We start from the raw sequence: 20872 nt of genomic DNA on the forward strand, positions 1-20872 counted from the left end.
TTTTAGAAAAGAGAGGTTCAGTTCAGGTACAGCTTACATTTCTTTATTTCATTAGAATTGATGAACAAGATTACCAGATTGGATTGAACAACCATTTTTGGGCTCATTTCGACAGAGATAGAGATAGAGATAGAAAATATTATATCTTAATCATCTATTTCCTTTTTCCTATCTCGCCCAGTATCTCTGTTTCTTCTCTGCAACTAAAAAGCGGCAAATGTCCGGCTGTACCCACTCTTCGTCCTGCCACTCCGTAGCACCCAGGTAAAACCTTCGCGTGCCGACAGGCGGGCCCGTGTCCCGCGACGCCTCCTGAATCTCACGCGCGACCCCTCCCTCCTTTCTGCACCCCCTCCCTCCCGATGCCGCCGCCAGCGTCTACCCGGGCAGGACCAAACAGCGACTGACGCCGTGACCCCCGGTGCTCCGTGCCCCTCGCCCCCTCCCCTCGAACGCTCGGCACCCTTCCCCGGCTAGCGGCGCTCAGCCACCTCCCCATGCCAGCGGCGCGCACGGCCCCTCCGGCCGGCCGACGGCAGCGCACGCCGAGCTAGAGGTCGCCGCCGCCGGTCTCTTCTCCAGGCCCTCTTCTACAGAGTGTCGCGGCTCCACACCGTGCCCTCTAGCGCCGACCTCGCCAGGTGCCTCTCTCTCTTCTAGGAACTGGGGTCGACTCGCCCTTCTCCTGCTTACCAAAAGATCGAGCGAACGATGCTTGTGCACTTGGTTTTCTGCCACACATGATGGAATCCCCACCACGAGATGGTTAGCAGGCTCACAGTGTCGGGGTGCCTCTAGCTGCGCCGGCCGCTTCTCGCTTGCTCGGCCCAGGGGCGCTTATCGTCATCGCCGCCGCATGGGAGAGCGATGAATGCAGGGGCGTTGTGCCCGTCATGCACCATCACCGCATCTTCGGCTTTGCCAAGGAGGTAGGAAACTCTCTCATTTTTCTTCCGGACTTCCTGGCGGGTGCGGCGGGTGTTCGGTGAAATGCCGCAGCTGGAGGGTTGGTTTACGTGTTTAAGGGAGTGGGAGGTTCTAAACGGTAATTCCAGCACAAGCTCAATGCCTGGTAGGTGTGCACACGCTTCTCCTTTGATTTGCTCCCTATTCGTGTGCTGAGCTGGCCCAGCTAGGTGAGGCCGTGAGGGTTGGTTTATTGTTTAGGTAGTGGGAGCTTCTAACTTGGGTCAGCTCAGAGTGTGATTTTGGTGCAGTCATGTGGATTTGGCCTGAACTAGGGTGAATCATATCACTGTTGGAATGGTTCTGTGATCTCTCTGAAGTTAGCTCCATAGGAGTGGGTGCAGACTTTGATTATATTCTTGGTGTGATTTTGAATGTTGATTGATTTTCATCAGAGGCCAGAACAGATACTGCACTTCTCATTGCTACTGATTGCCATCTCTACGCTGGTTTATGCACACGGTGCTTCAATCCATAGTTTTATAGTATGATTCTGAACATGGTGTTATTCTGACAACTTAATGACTCCGAACATTTTCTTTGTGAGCACTTATGTGTTGTTTTCTTACTTTCATAGTAATTTGAACTACTTGGAGGGAATAGTCTGCACTGTTTTTTACCCAGAAAAGCTAATTGGACATTTGGACTCTTTGTGTCTGTACATACCCAGACACGTTTATTCACAGCCCTCTATCAAACAGTTCTCTATTTGGGCTGGCAATTCCTCTGTTTGAAGCCATGTTGTGCGCTTGACTCTATGTTTGTAGCAATAAAATACTATTAAAGATCAAGGCTAGAAAACTGATTGTGAGAAAAGGAAATGTTTTTTTTTCTAAATTGTGAAATAATTGATGCGGCCTCTGATTCGATTATCAGCATGATCAGTGATCTTCCTTCTGTCTTTGAGGCATTCACATACAGGAAACACGGCAGAGATGGATCTGGGGTCGAGACCAGCGGCAAGTCTAGACACTCATGAAAGGTGCCACATTAATCTGCATTTGACTTTGTTACCGGAAAAAAAAACAAAGAACCTACAATTGTGGTGATTAATGACCACAAAGTAAGTATTTGTTCATTGGCCAAATCGCAATATTTTAATCAGTTGTGCTATTGTCACTATGTGTCACTGGCCTAGGAATGGAACCATTAGATCGCCGTTAGCTGTTGGATCAAAAACCATCACTCCAGATTGAAATACCCCTTCATTTGTGCTAATGACCTTAGCCTCTTTTATCTTTTTGGAAAAAAGTTTCTTGTAAGGTTTCTTAGAGAGTAAAGTCCATGACTGGTCCTTAAACTTGTAGACGTGTGTCATCCCGGTCCTTCAACTCAAAAAGTGTGTCATTCCACTCCTTAAACTTTGTTTGGGTCTCATATTCATCCAAACGAGTCTGGGTCCACATGTCAGCTCTATCTCTCAGCTCTCACCTCTCTCATGGCCATGGTTAGCTCGTCGGCGTGCTGTTTCCTCCACGCGCGACAACTGTTGTTCGTTTGTGTGGCGGCGGTGGCGGCTCACGCCTGTGCAGCAGCGACGGCGGCTAACCTGCGCGTGTATGCGGTGGCGGTGGTGGTGGTGGCGCCTCGCCCACGCGCTTGTGCATCCGCGGCGGGGATGTGCGGCGACGATCGCGACTGAACGGCCACGCGCCTGTGCGGCGGCGACCGCGGCTGGCCCTCACGCCTATGCGGCGGCGGTGGCGGCGCGCCCATGTGCTTGTGCGGCAGCAGCAGGGGCTCGCTCGTGCACGGCACACCTATGCGACCGAAGCGGCTGCACGCCCGCGTGCCTGTGCGGCGGTGGCAGTTCGTCCTGGTGGCCTCGTACCTGCGCACCATGGAGTTTGGGTCGGCGTCGCGTGCGCAGTGCCATTGTGGGATTTGAGCTTGATGGTGTCGTCGCACCCGGCGCCCAAGCAGTCGTGTGGAAGTGGAGGTGGAGCAGGCCCGCTGGGAGCATCACGTCGTCGGCGAACTTGGCCAGCAGGGCGTCGCGGCGGAGGCGGCTGCTACTGTCACGCACGCGCCTGTGCAGCAGTGCCGGAGGCGGCTCGCCCACATGCCTAGGCTGCCGCGGCCGCGGTGGCTCTCGGCTGCGCCTGCCTGGCAGCCGCGGCAACACCGACGACGCCACGACGGGATGAGCTCGCGTGGAATGGCTAACGAGGAAGAAGCAATGTTTTCAAGTCATCCGATTAATCGCGATTAATCGCCCTAATCGGTCTCTGCTGACTGATTAGGGGTACCGTAGACTTGTACAAGTCGTCCGATTAATCGTAATTAATCGTCCTAGTCGGTCCCATGGCGACTAGGTTTGACTGGACGACTTGAAAACATTGGGAAGAAGACGATTTTTTTTCAAAATAACCCCTCGAGAAGTTCGTAAATATTTGTCTAATTTATGTGTGTGGGGAATTTTGTTTATAGCCCCACTAATCTTTTATTTCAAGCAGGATGAATATGGGATCCAAATAAAGTTTAAGGATCGAAATGACACACTTTCTAAGTTTAAGGACTGGAATGACACACCGCCGCAAGTTTGAGGACCGGATATGAACTTTACTCTTTCTTAGATATCTGAAGGAATTGTGCATGCTCCTACAATTTTGGATCCAAACTTGCATAAAACAGCTACTTTGTCTTGCAGGTGATGCTTCAAAAGTTAGCAGAGCACCAAAGGGCCACGTTCCTCATTCTCTGACTGTTCGTTCAGATAAGAGGAGAGCTGACTAGAAAAGTAAAGCAAAATAGTAAATTTCTTGCACTTTGAGCAATCTTGCTAATTATTTATCTCATAGCACAAACTCTTGGGTTCCAAGTGCTGGCAGATATGGGCATTTGTGCTATAGATGAATTTGACAAGATGGAAGACTTAGACAGGACAACTACTCATACTCTGGCTGCTGCAAATCCAGCATGGTAAATTTTGATATGAATATATATATTTTTTTTTTTGCTAAGGGATAATGAAGAAAATTACATCAGTTCACAATGACAATTGGCTTTAACCATTTGGGGGAAGGTGCGATATGAGAACTCCAGCAGAAAATATAAATCTCCCTCCAGCACTTGTGTCTTGTTTTGACCTCCTTTTCAGGCCTTGGCAACGATTAGATTTTCAGAAACTGTGGCTCGGAGTGATGTCTTCGAAGCACTGCAACTCATGCAAATCAAATCGGACTAGGTTGTAAAGTTGTAGCATTCGGTCTTTGTGAGTGATCTGCCTATGTTTAAGTTGTTGCATTCGTCTTTGTGAGTTATTATTCTAAGAAATCCGAAGGTACATTGTAGGCTTGTAGCTTTGTCCTTAAGTTGTGTTTTCGTGAGTTATGGTGATGAGGTGGCACTAAAGTTGTGTATGTCTGTTGACTTTGACAGTGGCCGTTGCTCGGGCCGCGCTTAGGTGATCGGCATCAAAACTTGAATTATACTTTAAGTCCATGTTTCGTGATAACTCATGTAATATTATTGATGATGTGGGTTATAAATGGAGTGTTGCGAAGATTATATTTAAGTAACATTTTTTAATAGTACGACATATGTTCAAATTTAAATTATCATATCATTGTTTTTTTTTTCTGTTGCAACGCACAGGTATTATTCTAGTCCCTGTATTAAAACGCAAGGAGAATCGTTCAGTTGAGCCAGGTGAGTGCTGAGCACAGCAGTAGCCATGGGTTGGCCCATGGTTCTTGTGGGCCTATTTTGCCATTGGGCCTTGAGGATGTGCAGCTTCTGGTTGGTTGGGCGATGCAACAGATAAGCAGCGTCAGTTTAGCTGATGCCACTCTTCATCTTCTCTTATCCTCGGATCCTCCCCTCCTCCTTCCTTGGCTACGCGTCCGCATCCCTCATCTTCTCTCTGCCGCCGGCCTGGTGCAAGACCAAGGTGATTGCTGTTGTTACCTTCGTCTACCATTGCGTACGTGCTGCATCTCGTTCCCAATTCTGTGCGCAGAATTCATGCCGCTGATGTTGTAGGCTACCACTCTCATGCGCGCGCGCGTGTTGTTCGACGATTCGCCTCTCTCGTTTCTTGTTATTGCGCCATGCCATCGTGTGGCGTCTGAATCTCAGACAGAGTTTCGGTCTTTCGACAGGGGGAGAAGGTCGCGATGGCCAGCGGCGTCAGCGATGGCAGCGGGAAGAGCCTGACGCATTGGTTGCGGGAGAACGGATTCGACGACGACGCGGTGGCGCGCATGTCCAGGCGGTGCAGGAACCTGCACAGCCTCGACGCCGGCGAGGCCTCTGGCGTCTGGGACTACCTCCTGACGGGCGTCAAGATGGAGCGGCGGAAGCTGCGGCACGTGGTGGCCAAGTGCCCCAAGGTGCTGACCCTGTCCGTGGACGGCAAGCTCGTGCCCACGGTGCAGTGCCTCGCCACGCTGCAGGCCAGGCCCGGAGAGGTGGCGCAGGCCATCGCCAAGTTCCCCCAGATACTGTTCCACAGCGTCGAGGAGAAGCTCTGCCCGCTCCTCGCCTTCTTCCAGACGCTCGGCGTCTCCGAGAAGCAGCTCGCCAAGCTGCTCATGGTCAACCCGCGCCTCATCAGCTACAGCATCGAGGCCAAGTTCTCGCAGACCGTCGACTTCCTTGCCGGCCTCGGCATCGACAAGGAAGGCATGATCGGCAAGATCCTCACCAAGGAGCCGTACATCATGGGGTACAGCGTCGACAAGCGGCTGCGTCCCACTGCCGAGTTCCTCAAGTCGGCAGTCGGATTACAGGGGCAAGATCTCAAAAGGGTGATCATGAGCTTCCCAGATATATTGTCGCGAGACGTGGATAAGATTCTGCGGCCCAATTTAGCGTTCCTGCAGAGCTGTGGATTCAGCAGGAATCAGGTTACGGCATTGGTATCTGGATACCCTCCTGTTCTCATCAAGAGCGTCAAACATTGCCTGGAGCCAAGGATGAAGTTCCTGGTCGAAGAAATGGGACGGGACATGGGCGAGGTGGTAGATTATCCCCAGTTCTTTCGCCATGGCCTCAAGAGGAGCCTGGAGTACCGTCACAAGGTGCTCAAGCAGATGAACTCGAGTTGCAGTCTCAGCGAGATGCTAGACTGTAACCAGAAGAAGTTTGCCATGAAATTCGGTTTGGTTACTGCAGTTTAGGTACTCATCTTGTCTCTAGTTCCAATGTAGTATGTTTTATTCTCAGGTGAATCTTTTCGTTTGTACCATCAGGTTGTATTGTTCTTGAATATTTGGGCAATGATAATTGATAATGCAAGGTCCTCTTTCAAGTTTCAACTGGTATCCTTGACCTTGAGTATATATAATCTCTATATTTTTTCTGAGAGCAAGCAAAATGAAAGCATGTGGGTTTCGTTCTGTCGGTACACTCAACTGAAATCCACAAATTTGCAGTAGTGTGGTAAAGCACAAACTGGATTTAAGATAAGCTATAATTTTCCTCTCTAAGAAAGAACTATCACAATTACCTATTTACAGTTTTACACATGCAACAACAGATTGTTCTTAGAATCTTGGCTCCTCACTTACATACAAGCACATATATAGAGGAAAAGAGTGCCTACTCAGCCAAACTCCTGTGCACAGTGTATCTGAAAGAAGATTTGTAGGGCAACCACTCAACACACTTGTCAATCCTCCTCCTAAGATATTGTCTGATCTCTTTTCGCTGTAGCTCAGGCATGCTCTCGCATACTATGTCAACAAGGTCAGACAACTCTAGGGAAGCATCCTTTGCATAGAAGTGGAGAACTTTGGGTAGGAAGATGGTCTGCTTCCGGACCATAACATTTGCTTGAATGAACTCGCTTCTAGCTTGCTCCAGTTGATGGTATAATTTCTTGACTGTGTACAGCCTTACCTGCATAGATCATTAACAGTAATTATAACTCAAGAAACATATGGTTGGAATGTTGGAAAACTGGCAAGAGCTGTGGAACTTACAGGTGGATCTGAAAATGCTCCGGTCGAAAGAGCAAAGTGAGCAATTGGCTCTGAATAACGAAGCGCATATGGATGTATGGAGCTCCCTGATTTTTTCATTGGTGTAAATAGTGTGCGAACCCACTGTAATTTCATGCCCATCAATATGTTAGTGATTAGATGCAAAACTTTTTTTTTTCATTTGTTTAAATCCTGACTGCTGATTTCTATATAGACAAGTGCTATACCAGTGAAGGGCGGTGGGATTGACATCCTAGAATTGAGTTCTGAATAATTTGGGAATTTACTGAATGTCCACCCACATTATATGCAGCCTGGAACAAATTGCTCAACACTGTCAGAGAAATTCATACGTGATTCCCGTGTGATTATTAAATGACTATTTGTTAAAAGTATGGTAACTATACCTTCAAAATCAAGTCAGTGCTTTTCATTCGTTTTTCCTGTAATCCATAGGCCATGAAAGCCTGCAATATTTCAGAAGGGTAGTTAGTTATGCATCATGCTGAGGCTAAAGTTGAATATTCTTTAAGTTGTCAGTTGTTAACAATATTGAACTTACATGCATAACCAAAGCATTGTGGATGTTAATCCAGAAACAGAGTTGCTCTTCATGTGCCATCTTTGTAGGATCAATCTTCTCCAGCCGTTTTATCAGCGATCTGGGATACAAGATAGCACCTATAAATCAAGCATTTCCCCCTTCCTATGTTCTAATCTTTTTTGCATGGTTGCTTACCTGATAGTATCGAGCATTTTAGAGGCATAATCAAATTTGTCTTCATCTATATGTATCTTTGGGAAAATTATCATCCCACTGTACTGCCCATTATTCCCATCAGATGAAGCATATATATCTGAGGTTGCGTCGACATTGTAATAGCATCGAGGGCTCCAACCATCGACCGGGTACTTGAGAGAAAAAGAACTCGATGCAGATGAGAAAGAAGGTGTGGATGCCGTCTTAGAATTCGCCTCTTGTAATGGCCTGCTTGCAAGTTTGCAGTAGACAGCAGAAATGCACCTTAGTATGTCCTCTGAAAGCTTGCACGAGATCTTGGGCACATATTCAGCGATCGAAGCGCTCAAGAAGTTGGCCAGGCTAGACCGCCCTGAAGATGATCTTGACAGCTCCTGTGTATGCTTCAGCAACATCAGAATTGTGTCAGATGCTTTCTGTTCTGTCAAGAACCAGCTACTAAAAACAGAGCTAAAAGGGCATGGGGTGTCGTTTGTGGGATCTTTCTAAGTGCATGGTAAATACTGGAAAGATGGGTCGAAGATAAGAGATGCTGTTCATACATGTTTAGAATCTGAGAGTGTTGGCAGGTTGTAGGATGCAGACTCCTTGATGTTTTTCAGGCGAAGGGTGCCTTCGTCAGTAGTCCTTTTGCTGTGTTGACGGTGCGATTCCTGCTCCACCTGATTTGATCATAACATAACTGTTTCGTTAGCATGCAGCATGACATCTGAACATTGATGTGTTCCATTTTCAGGTGACAAGTTTTGTACCTGAGCGGACGCACGAGGAGAGACACCGAGGTACTGATCGAATGCTGCTCTGTACAAGGACAGCAGGTGCAGTTCCTTGCGAACAACTTCCTCCTCAAGGACAGCTATCTCCCAGGCCAAATCTGCAACTGACTGCATTCAAAACAAAATCAGGAATCAATAAATAAAGGGCGTAATTAATTCGTACTTGGATCTGTACTATTCTCTCTCTCTTTCTTGTTAATTGCTGTTCAAAATTTGGAATGGAGACACAGTTTCTGAGTATAGCACGTACTAGTAGTACATCATTAAGAAAAAAAGAAGCATAATGATAACTCATGACTTTGTCACTTCTCCCTAGATATGATAAAGCATCATTATGTTGGCATCAGGGATAGATATACTAAACTATTAAGAACAGGAACGTGATTCATAAAGTATGGACGGAAGACCTGCATTGTAACAGCTTTTATTCAGCTTTTGGAAACAACTAGGCCCTCGAGATCATGAACTAATTTTGTTAAGTGTCCAGAACTAACCTTTGAAATACTTCTTTCAGCTCTCTCTGCAGTTGTGATGATGCGATGCTCGGGCAATTGTTCAGGGAGGTTGAGTGAATATCTTCTGTCGGACATCTTGCTGTGATTGACTGCCTGCACAATCATGAAATGGTGTGGAAAAGGACAAGTATGAGCAAGAATTGCAGCTGGAGAAATCTTTACATGTACTGTCTGATGAACAGGACAAGTATGAGCAAGAACCAAAGACAAATTAGATTACCCACAGGTATGTGATCGGAGAGTCGCGGTGACACGTCAGGAACATTTACATATGTGATCATAGCACTGAAAATACAACGATTGGTTGAGGTTAGAAAGACACTGAATCAGAGAATTGCAGTGTAATTGAAAGCTTGGGTAGGCAGGCTACTGAGACTGAATAGTTTTGCAGGCAGAGATGGATCCTTTCTTTTTCAGTCAAAGGAGACCAGAAACATAGTAGCCAACAGATACGGTGCTGGAAAATGATTTTGGAAGTACAACTGAACTGTTTGTATTGCTATTCTAGATTCTTATTATTCACTGTCAGAAAAGGGAAGAGCGCTCTGGCTGCAAGTAAGCCTAGAACAGAAACTTTCAGCATTACTCGCAGTACATATCACCTGAAGTGAGGTTATCTGGTGAACTGAAGACAATGACAGAGCACTGTAACACAAGGAAACACTTGAAATGGGTCCATTGAAAAATAAAAGAAAAAAAAAGTTTATTTTTGAGTCTATCTACTACACAACCACATATGAATTTTTTTGCACCATAGGATTAAAATCCAACAGCCTCCACCCTTCTTTTACCTCCAGCCTCCACAGATCACAGATCATAATTTTTTTTTCTATGAAAGGACAAATCTCAGAGTCGGAGTAGTCGAAGCAGTAGTCGCTTGTGGCTAGGAAGCGGTGCATGGCTTCAGGGTCACGAAGTCCAGAGAAGTCTACTCTAGCCCATGCTTCGTCCTCCTCTAAGGAGTTAGCGTGGGCGTGAGTCGAAGTCATGGTGCCGAAGTCGAGGGCAAAGTGTTGGTGGCATCCTGAGGGCTCTGCGTGAGCAGAAGCGTAGGCGGAAGCATAGGTGGCAGCGGCATTTCTCAACTCGAAGGGGTATGGGGATGGTGTCATCGTTGAGCTTTGCTCTGCCGAAGTTGACTCCTCAGGATGTGGTGGGGCAGAGCTTGATGATGGGGCATCGTCATGCACCACCAGCGTCTTTCCCTTGTCCAGGCTTAGGCTAGACAGGTCCCCAACTAGGGACCTTGTGCCAACAGCTGGACGTGGGAAACCAGTGGAGGGTGGCGTGTCGCCCTGAGTTCGCATGGTGTTGGGGTGGCCCCGCTCATGTTGCGCCTAGCGAGCGCAACGAGAGCGGCCGCCCGGGCACCGCCTATGCCTAGGCTACGGGTGCATGACGTCGTCATCGGTCGGTGGGGCTCGGGGTGTGAGAAGTACCATATCGTACTCACATCCTAGAGACATGAACTCTAGGCTCCCGAACCAAATCGCCGTGCTGAGATGCAGCGGTCGTACGGGATCTACCATCCGGAACTTGTTAGGGAGATGAAGCTAACACATAGATCCCCCTACCTGGCACGCCAACTGTTGGTGTTTTGGACCGGCGGGCCCTCAACCAACTAGTAAAAAACATACTGCGTGCCCCTAATCTCGGACGGTGATGCAAAGAGACACAAGGTTTATACTAGTTCGGGCAATGAGTGCCCTATGTCCAGTCTGAGAGATTGGTCTTCTATTCCTTGCACCGAAATGCTCGTAGCAGGGGGTTACAAGCAGGACGAGAGAGGGAGCTAGTCCCAGGTCTCTGCGTGGAGCGGCATGGATTGCTTGAGATCTTGGTCTCAGGCGGTGGAGAAGCATGCATGTTACAGAATGTCGAGTGTGTGTTCGTCTACCTCGTGAACCTGTGAGCCTAAACTCGTTGTCCCTAGAAATGGCCCCGGTCTCTCCCTTTTATAGTTGAAGGGGGGGACAGGGGTGATACATGTGTTAGCTACGTGGCGTCGTGCGAACAGAGACGGCATGTCCTAGCCCTATAGCCTGTTACTATGGTGGCATGGTTGATGGAGTGGTCCTACCCTTGAAGTGCTGGAGCAACACGCTGGTCACACCCAAACTTGTGCGACGTGGGAGCTCCAGTGATTGCTAGACACAGGGCCTGGCGAGCGACGTGTTGGTTGTTGTGCGTTGACTGCGTGAAGAGACGAGGCCCAGTTGGTGCTGAGGCTGAGCCGTTGTAAGGGGCTCGGCAGGCATGAATCCTGAGGTTGTCGAGACCCCAAAGTAGACTACCGAGGCATGGAGGGAGTAGTTGGTTTTGTACACTAATTTCGAGGCTATAGTAACCTGGACTTGACTCCGCACGCCGCGTTGTTTCTGGAGCAGGGGTTAGGTAGCATAGTGTAGTATAGGCACCGATCATGGGCATAGTACTGAGCATAGTGGTTGGTAACCCCTATCCTATCCTATCTCGGGCGGCATGGCTTCGATGTGACTGGCGTCCAGTCGGCCATGCCGCTATGTCGAGCTATCGTTCGACTAATATCGTGGGAAGCTATGCCGCTATGACGTCTTGTCTGGGAAGTTGGTCAAGGCAGAGGCGACGGGGTTGTTTTGCCAAGCCGACCTTGAGCGAGGCGAAGAATCGGTGTCTCGTCCGAGGCTGTATGCACGGGGGCCTCGGGCGAGACGGAGAATTAGTTCCTCGGTCGAGGCCTTTCGCGTGAGGCCTCGAGCGAGACGGAAAATCGGTAGGCCGTCTGAGGTCCTCCGTGCGAGGCCTCTAGCAAGGCGGAGATTCGGTAGGCCAGCCGAGGCCTTCCGTGCGAGGCCTCTAGCGAGGCAGAGAGTAGGTGGCTTCGGACATGGCCAGGGTTTGGCCAACAGTTGTCCCTTGGCTTTGACTTTGACGGGGTCTAAGCGATTTTTTGATTGTCGCTTAGGGGACCCCTTCTCGTGGTACCCGACACTATTCAATCAGAAGTTAGTATGTATGCTAGATCTATGGCTAGATGATCCTATTATTCTATCAATGGTATCAATCGCCTAACTACGCGTAGATCTAGCTCATCGGGGTAGAAAACCGAGTAGAAGAGTAGAAAGAAGGATTTGATTTGTAGAAAAGGATCGGACCCCAACCCGAAACCCTAACCCTAACCCTAGAGTAAGGACGAAGGAGGGGAGGACCTACTCGGACTCTCCGCCGCGCGTCACCACCGCCGCCGTGTGGGAAGGAGCTCCGCTGCCGCCTCACCGGCTCGTGGGGAGAAGCCAAGCCTTGCTCGTCGCCGTGCGTGCACTCTGGCGAGGGGACCTGCAGCGGCGCCAGTAAAATCTAGGGTTTGGGGTCATGCTCCATCATAGTATGTAGCTATTCGACCATTGCATGGGCGGCATCGGTGCACAAGGGGTGGCATGCAGACATGGACTATAGCAAGAAGGCGTCGACTGGGACGGCGATGGGGCAGACGTTCAACTTCCTGAGCGCGTTGGGGGATGTGGCGTTCGCGTACGCGGGCCACAACGTGGTGGTGGAGATCCAAGCCACCACTACTGGAGGTGCCCTCTTTGCCGAGGGCCTAGGGCACTCGGCAAAGGCCCAAAAGCCCTCGGCAAAGGCTTTGCCGAGTGCCGCCCTCGGCAAAGAGCCCTTAGAAAAAAATTATCGGCAAAGAGGCTCTTTGCCGAGGGCCATTTGTCGAGCACTCGGCAAAGCCTTTTCCGAGTGCCAATGGCGGCACTCGGCAAAGAAAAGCAGCCATCAACGGCGCTGCTCCATTGACGGCGCCTTTGCCGAGTGCCGACAGTTAAGGCACTCGGCAAAGACATTTTTTTTGAAAACTCTTTGCTGAGTGCCGCGGCGGCAAGGCACTTGGCAAAAACATTTTTTTTAAAAAAACTCTTTCCCGAGTGCCACGGCGGCGCGCACTCGGCAAAGCCATTTTTTTAATTTTTTTAAAAGCTCTTTGCCACTCTCCCCAGCTTGGCACTCGGCAAAGATTTTTTGCTTTTTTTAAAAAAAATCTTTGCCGAGTGCAATGTCCTGGCACTCGGCAAAGTTTCCCAGCTTTGCCGAGTGCCATGGCCATTGCACTCGGCAAATCAACCGAAATTGCAAAAAATTTTTTGCATTCCACTGACACAAACAGTTCAAATATATATCACATGTCACATATATATCACAAACATCACAATAATCACATATATATCACAACGAAACCATTTTCACACATTATATCACAACCACAACTCAAATAACAACATATCACAACCACAAGTCAAATATCACAACCACAAGTCACAAATTCACAACCACGGTCCATCAAGTCCAAGCACAAGTCACAACCACAAGCGAAGCTCAAGTCCAAGCACATGACGAAGCACAACTCCTCAAAAAGGCGGCCTATGACACGATGGTGAAGCAAAGGCTCCATCATTCGGTGACGCATGAGCGGGGTTATTCGAACCCACTGACGGAAGCTACAAAAAGGATAAGAGGATGCATGTGTGAGATTCATCTAGTAAGTTTCTATGTGAAGCATTGGTGTATGTCATAGCTAGTGCAAGCATCTAGTAAGTTTCTATGTCAAGCATCTAGTAAATTGAGAATGTCAAGCATGGTTGTATGTCATAGCTAGTGCAAGCATGTAGTAAGTTTCTATGTCAAGCATCTAGTAAGTTTGTATGTCAACCATGGTTGTATGTCAAGAAAGCATCTAGTAAGAGTGAACTTTTATACTTACAGGAGTGGTTGTAGGAGTAGGCGGTGGAGGAGCTGCCAACGGCAAAGGTACACCCCCTTGCTGGACACTTCACATGAAGGCCTCCATTTCTTGCATCCTCCTCTCCTGGGCCATGAACGCTTCCCTCTAGGCCTATAGCTGCGTGCTTTGAGCCTCGACCATGAGCTTCTAGGCCTGTAGCTCGGCCTGCAATACAAACTTTAATGTTTCAGTAATGCAAATATAACTTAGGTGTGCAAAGATGAACGTACAATGAGTAAAACAGGACGTACCTCAAGAGCGTCGACCCGCTGTAGTGACGAAGTAGGCCGTGGGCGTATGGGCTGGCTAGAGCTCGTGCTCCATGCTCGGAGCACGTCGAGAGAGGGAATAGTGGTGGAGTCGATGGCGCCGTCTACAATCCACAGCCGCCCATGCTTCTTGCCTCCTCCTAGCCTCATGATGGTCTCTGCATCAATGGACTAAGTGCGCACATCGTAATCTTCCCCATGGACCTCCCTCACCTTTGAGGTGTACTCTTGGACCTTAGTGTGCATGGTCGGGTCAGAGTACACCTCACACAGGGCAGACGGGTCGAAGGAGACAGAGGAAGACACCCTGCCCATGTGGGACATAGCCCACGTAGAGAACTCCGAGACCTCCACGCCCGGGTGTGCAGCCTCCTGCGAGTAAGACGGTAAGATGGTGAGAAATAAGGTAGAACTCAGCGTCAAATAAGATAAAAGAAATCACTTACATATGCTTGTTTATAGGTGGGGAGGCTGTGGCTACCTTGATGGTGAGTAGCAGCTCGCCTCAGTAGACGCCGGTCCCGCTGCCTCGCGTGGTTCTCAGCGAAGTCGTTGGACAACCACCTATCCACGATCATCTCCCAGTACATGGAGTGGGATCGGCACCACCAGGGAATCACCTACAAGTCATCGATTATTTGACATAGAAAAAGATAAAATTAAACTGACTTAATCTCAAAACGAATCATTATTAATGTTTTTCATCTACCTCAAGGTACTGGGCCCGAGATAGCTCCACCTGTCTTGCATCAGGCTTGCTGATGGACTGCTTCAACACCATGGCGTAGTAGTCTCAATGGGCCTGCATGCGCGCCTCGTGGTGCATGTCGATGACGTACTTCCTACAGGCGGCGGCAGCTGCCTGATCCGCCCGGGCCTCAAGTCCTTCTTTTGGCTTGAAATACCTCTGCATACAAAACCGATGTATCCATTCATTATTTCAATAAAGACTTGCCCAATGAAAATGTTGTGCGAGAGAGACTTACCCAAAACTCCACCAGTACCCGCTCCTGCTTGTTGCGGTACCTGTCGTCAGGGGCCAACTGGTACCTGTCCCACATGTAGGCTGGCTCCCGCACATCCTCGGACACGTTCACAAGGCTAGGGTACCATTTTCTGCACAAAACACCAAGGATGCTCACGGGGGAGCGTGCAGGAGTACCCGACAAAACCAACCAGGCCCTGCACAAGTGATTAAGAAAATTTATCAGTTCCTCTTTTGATTTCCAACATTATCATATGAAGTAGTTGTGATAACATCTATAGTTACTTACCTCTTTGCCATAGGGTGAATCAGTGCTTGGTTGTGAGGAAGCGGAGGCTGAGGGAGGCTCGTGGGACCTCGCTGGTAGACAGTCGGGGTAGCGGAACTGTTGTCCTCGACGGCCTCATCCTTGGCCGCCTCATCATCGGTCTATCGGATGTCCTCATCCTCGACCTTGTCCTCAGGTGTGGCCATCACATGCTCCTCCTCCATCACCTCATCTGAAGGTGGCGGGGAAGGAGTCCGCTGCCTCCTGCTGACCCTGGTCCTCCTCCTCTAACCTCCTGTGGACGCTACCCCTGACCCCGACCCCTCGTCTAAAATGGGAGGGCATGGTCTCCCATAAAGGGAGGCCATCTCATGTCGTGGACGACTGCTCACCATCACCTACAATCACAAAGAATGAACAAGACTTATTAGTATATATATTAGAAATAGATTCAAAATAAATAAAGAAAACACAAACTAAAACAAACGTAGTATTACATGTATTAGGAATAATCTTCATGATTAGGATCATAGGTGTCGTCATCGCTGTCAAACTTTTCCAAATGGGCAACACTATCTGAAGGTTCTATGTTGTCTTCGTCGTCATTGCCTAGCCTTAATCGGTCAAGCATTTCTATGTCCTTGGCATTTTGCACCACATCTCCATCAACCTCGTCATCCTCCATTTCATTGTCTACTTCCATTTTGATCGCTTCGGGTAAGACTATCTCAAACGTGCCTGGTAGCCTATCTTCTTGATAGAACTATCCATCATATGTGTTTGCGTTGAAGTTGTAATCGTCATTGTTTGGGGCAGGTAGTTTACCGTGTGGAGACACCTGGTGCACAATAGCCCAACCCTTAAGATCCACTTTGTCTTGGTTGGCATATCGTGTATAGTACACCTACATAGCCTATTGAGACACAATATAGACATCTTTTCCTGGATAGACGGAATCTTCTCAAATCTCAACCAGCCCAAGATGAGGGGTCCATCTCGTTTCTCGAGGATTAAACCAGTGGCATTTGAACACGATAGGTTTATGTTTGTGACCATGAAATGAGAGTTCATAGATTTCCTCAACTCTACCATGATAGTCGAGGCCATCAGTGCCAGGCGTACAAACTCCGCTATTTGTGGTTTTCCGTTTGGGCCGAGTCTGCTCATATCTTGTTGTGTGGAAGCGATATCCATTCACGTCATAATCGGTAAATGACTGCACCCTAACGTCATAGCTGCCTGCAACCTATCTCAACTCCTCACTCATGGATGAGTCAGTCTGGGCCTACAAGCTCAAGCATGATAGGTTGTTATATTAATCGAACGAACGAGAAACTTGGAATATGGAACGTGGGAGCTAAATTGGACATTACCTTTTGTTTGAACCAAGAAATGAAATTAGGCCTCCCCGCACCCGCACCCCGAGAAAGAAGGGTGTCATGTTCCTATGAGGTAGGATCCCTTGATTGATGCCAGGACTCACGAACAAATTCCCTGTCCGAACAAGAATCAGTGGGGTTGCATGAAGAATATTCAGGGCGTATTGAAACAAGTTCGTTGAGAACTTACTCGATGAACGGCTGCACCTCGGGAAGGTTGGTCAACACATATAGCATGACACTTCGCCACTCTTCATTTCCTAATATCTTATTGGTCGATCCACTTGCGCTGCCGAGTTGGCCTTGGAACAGGCTGTGGGTCCATTCATTTTCGTCAACATTGTAACGAGGGAGTGGATTATGATTGCTAGGAAGTTTCGGCTTGTACTATAGTGTTGTGAAGTTTGCCACCTCCTCCCTTAGACTTGCCTCTGCAATGGAAGCCTCAATTCTGGCTTTATTTATACATTTCTTGCGAAGAGTCTTTAGACATCTCTCGATTGGATAGCACCACTGGGCTTGCACGGGCCCCCCAAACGTGCCTTGGACAGGAGGTGCACAATCAGATGCTGCATGGGCAAGAAGCCGGGTGGAAAGATCTTCTCTAGCTTATAGAGCAACACAGGTGCCACTTTTTCCAAGTCCTAAGCGACGGTCTGAGATATCTCCTTGGCACAAAGCTGACGGAAGAAAAAGCTCAACTCTGCCAGCACTTGCCAGACATGGTCAGGGTCATAGCCTCGGACCATCGCCGGAAGAAGCCGCTCAATCCATATGTGGTAGTCATGACTCTTCATCCTGTTGACTCATAAAGTGCCTAAGTTCACTCCCCTACTCAGATTTGCTGCATATCCATCTAGGAACATTAACGTCTTGATCCATTTTAGTACTTCCCTCCTTTGATCGGGTTCCAAGACAAAATCGACCTTAGGTCTTTTCCATTGTTTGTTTCAGCCACTAGGAGGCCACATCTCTTGCTTCGGTCTATCACACAACATCGCTAGGTCCACTCTAGCCTTAACATTGTCCTTAGACTTGTCAGTGTTCATGAGAGTTCCCCAAAGTGCCTCGGCGATATTCTTTTCGGTGTGCATTACATCAATGTTATGTGGCAGAAGAAGGTCATCGAAATAGGGGAGCCTCGTCAAGCTGGACTTATGAGTCCACATATGTTCCTCACCATATCCCACAAAACCACCTCCTTCATTGGGCATAAGAGCATCTATCTGAGCACGCACCTCAACACCACTCTTCATGCGCAGTTTAGGGTCTATCACTACAACACCTTTTGTAAAGTTCTTGATGTCTTGTCTGAATGTATGGTTAGAAGGGAGGAATTAATGATGCCTGTCGAACGATGAATACTTGCCACCCTTCTTCAACCAAATGAACCTCATAGCTTCCTTGCATATTGGGCACGGGAACTTCCATGGACACACCAGGCGGCGAATAACCCATATGCCATGAAGTCATGCAGGGAGTAGTGGTACCAAACATGCATCTTGAAGGATGATTTTGTAGCTCGGTCGTATGTCCATACCCCCTTCTCCCAAGCGTCGATCAATTCATCAATCATAGGCTCCATGTACACACCCATATTACTCCCCGGGTGTCCAGGAATTATCAACGGCAAGAAGACGTTATGCCATTGAAAGGAGTTGCCAGGGGGGAGATTTAGGGGGATAACAAACACGGGCCAACATGTGTATGGGGCAGACAACTGTCCACAAGGATTGAACCCATCTGTTGCTAGCACGACACGTACATTACGAGCCTCAGTTGCTTTGTCAGGATGTTTGTCATTAAAGTACGTCCATGCTTCGGCATCGGATGGATGCACCATCGTCCATGGCTTGTACCATACACCTTCTTTATGCCATGTCATCTGTTTCGCAGATTCCTCGATCATGAAAAGCCGTTGGATCCTCGACACAAATGGAAGGTGCCGTAGGACTTTCGCGGGGATCGTAAGCTACCTCTTCTGGCCATCTCTAGAGTCTACCTCCAGGTACCTTGAGGATTTACACTTCGAACAATACTTTGCATCCTTGTGATCTTTCCTAAATAAGACGCATCCCTTCGGACAAACATGTATCTTGTCATATGGCATCTTAAGCATACGAAGTAGTTTCTGTGACTCATGCAAGTTCTTCGGCAGAATGTGCTTCTCCGGTAGCATGCTGCCAAACACGGCCAACATCTTATCAAAGCCTTCGCGACTCAGATTTAACTCGGCCTTCAACCCCATAACACGTCCAATGGCATCCAACTGAGAAACCGTTGTACTCTCATGAAGGGGTTTCTGTGCCGAGTCCAACATTTCGTAGAAGGCCTTAGCGGCTTCCTCCATCTCCTCCTTCTCACGTCCTTCTATGAAGTGAGCTTGGTGAGTGTCATCTAGCATGTCTGCTACTCCGGCATCATCATCAAAAGCCTCGAGGGGTGGTCTCACCACCTTCGCTCTTATACGATCTGCTTCACCATGGTGGATCCACCGGTGGTAGCCAGCCATATAACCATTGTACACAAGATGTTTACCCATGGTCACCTTGTCTACCCTTCTGTTGTTGTCACATTTGCTACAGGGACACCAAAGTTTAGAATGTCCTTTAGCTACACCCGAGCTCCATGCATGTTCCAAGAAAGCATCTGTCCCATTCACCCACTCAATGTCAAAGTCACTCCTGCTTCTCCGGCCCGTGTACATCCACTGACGGTCTTCCATCCTTCCACATATACAGCACATAGTAATGTAACCATCAATTGCATCTACGTGGTGTTCCTACTCTCTAATAGGTGAGGATAGGTCCTAATCCCACCCGCGGATGCGTAGATGAGATTAGTTTCCATGCTCCGCTCCCTATCTGAGATAGAATTTTGGCAGCACCTCCCCGCCGTTCTCCCGATACACGTCCTACAAGGGAGAGTGTGTATCCAGAGAACAACAAGGAGGTGATGCCGAAAGTCTGCCTCGGACCGGAGCGGACCATGGAAACTAACCTCATCTACGCATCCGTGGGCTGTCTAAAAAATGTGGATAATCCGAAACAGATACGGTCGCAGATATGCAAAGATCCGCATACCTCCGACCGTATCTGTTTTGGACGGGAGACGCCTAACTAGGTTACGCGACCTACGACCATGATACGGATAGAGGGGTTATACCTAAGGTGCCGGTGAGGTTAGGCTAGCGGGGCGGTGTCGAGTCGGTGCAGTGGCGAGGCGACGTGGTGCAGGCAGACCCGCAATGCCCACGAAGACGATCGGGCTCCTCTGGTCCCCTCTGACGGATCCTCTACAATATAAAAGGCAACAGGTTAGTATTTGTTAAAAAATTCGGCAGCACCTCCCCTGCACGGTGAGGTTTCCATAACCTGCAAAAAAGAACGGCACGAAGACCGACATTCACAACGGCACAAAGGCCGACAACGACAACAGCACGAAGGCCCTCATATCGACATACAGCACAAAGGCCCACACAACCACATACGGCACGAAGGCCAATTACGAGAGTTTTACCTAGTGTTGCGGCGGAGTCGGGCGTCGCGATGCGAGGTTTAGTTTCTTCTCCGGCGAGGTCGAGGGCACTGGAGTACTCCTCCCCCCTTCCCTTCTCTCTTCTCCGCTTCTCCTCCTCCTCCTCTCCTTCCCCTTCTTCTCCTTCTCCTCTTCTTCTCCTTCTCTTCCCCTTCCTCCTTATCCTCTTTTCCTTCTCTTCTTCCTCCTAATTCACCTCTGCCTCCTCCCCTCCAACACCAACCGACGACCAGGCCGAGCTGAGGGCTGGCCTCGGGGTGGCGGTGGGGATGGGGCGGCCGGGCGCAGGGGGCCGCCGGTGGGGGCCGGCGTGGGGGTAGGAGGGCCGGCGTGGGGGGAGGAGGGCCGGCCGGGCGTGGGGCGGCCGCCGGTGGAGCCGGGGCGGCCGGGGGCAGGGGGCCGCCGGTGGTGGCCGGCGCGGGGGGAGGAGGCCGGCCGAGCGCGGGGCGGCCGGGCGCAGGGGGCCGCCGGTGGTGCCCGGCGCGGGGGGAGGAGGGCCGGCCGGGCACGGGGCGACCGCCGATGGAGCCGGGGCGGCCGGGCGCAGCTACAGGGGCCACCGGCGGTGGTGGCTGGGGTGGAAGAGGGGGGCCGACGTGGGGCGCGGGGCGGCCGTCGGTGGGAGCTGAGGTCGGGGAGGGGCGGCGAGGTGAGCGGCGGTGGGGGTGCGGAACCGAGCGCGGGCCGGAGGGAAAAAGAGGGATTTGGGCCGACCCCGGGTTTTT

The 20872-nt window shown here is 49.5% G+C and overlaps 3 protein-coding genes across 11 annotated transcripts in view; 2 read left to right on the forward strand and 1 right to left on the reverse strand.

Annotated features, from left to right (window-relative positions):
- Positions 1-366: 366 nt before the first annotated feature.
- On the forward strand, positions 367-6227 carry LOC136500965 (transcription termination factor MTERF6, chloroplastic/mitochondrial-like). Of its 8 annotated transcripts, none has more exons than XM_066496451.1 (5): positions 367-2029; positions 3617-3706; positions 3789-3888; positions 4564-4858; positions 5070-6227. In XM_066496451.1, the coding sequence occupies exons 4-5, from the start codon at positions 4751-4753 to the stop codon at positions 6087-6089; spliced, it is 1128 nt and encodes a 375-aa protein (XP_066352548.1). In that variant the 5' UTR covers positions 367-2029; positions 3617-3706; positions 3789-3888; positions 4564-4750; the 3' UTR covers positions 6090-6227. The 8 variants fall into 8 exon arrangements, with proteins under 8 accessions (XP_066352548.1, XP_066352546.1, XP_066352549.1 ...); XM_066496449.1 differs by having other exon boundaries at positions 3798-3888; XM_066496452.1 differs by having other exon boundaries at positions 367-1948.
- A 110-nt stretch (positions 6228-6337) lies between these two features.
- LOC136500964 (uncharacterized) lies at positions 6338-9020 on the reverse strand. 2 transcript variants are annotated; one of them, XM_066496446.1, is made up of 9 exons: positions 8924-9020; positions 8406-8537; positions 8196-8315; positions 7633-8027; positions 7456-7555; positions 7301-7360; positions 7121-7207; positions 6894-7016; positions 6338-6810 (listed from the first exon to the last, which is right to left on the reverse strand). In XM_066496446.1, the coding sequence occupies exons 1-9, from the start codon at positions 9017-9019 to the stop codon at positions 6511-6513; spliced, it is 1413 nt and encodes a 470-aa protein (XP_066352543.1). In that variant the 5' UTR covers position 9020; the 3' UTR covers positions 6338-6510. The 2 variants fall into 2 exon arrangements, with proteins under 2 accessions (XP_066352543.1, XP_066352542.1); XM_066496445.1 differs by having other exon boundaries at positions 7633-8036.
- A 2790-nt stretch (positions 9021-11810) lies between these two features.
- LOC136500193 (lysine histidine transporter 2-like) overlaps positions 11811-20872 on the forward strand; it is a 42133-nt gene continuing 33071 nt past the window's right edge. The window contains exons 1-2 of the mRNA XM_066495570.1: positions 11811-11819; positions 12285-12488. Coding sequence (XP_066351667.1) covers positions 11811-11819; positions 12285-12488 — 213 coding nt within the window. The remainder of the gene's footprint in view (positions 11820-12284; positions 12489-20872) is intronic.

The sequence above is a fragment of the Miscanthus floridulus genome, chromosome 13, assembly GCF_019320115.1.
Source record: "Miscanthus floridulus cultivar M001 chromosome 13, ASM1932011v1, whole genome shotgun sequence".
Taxonomy (NCBI): Eukaryota; Viridiplantae; Streptophyta; class Magnoliopsida; order Poales; family Poaceae; genus Miscanthus; species Miscanthus floridulus.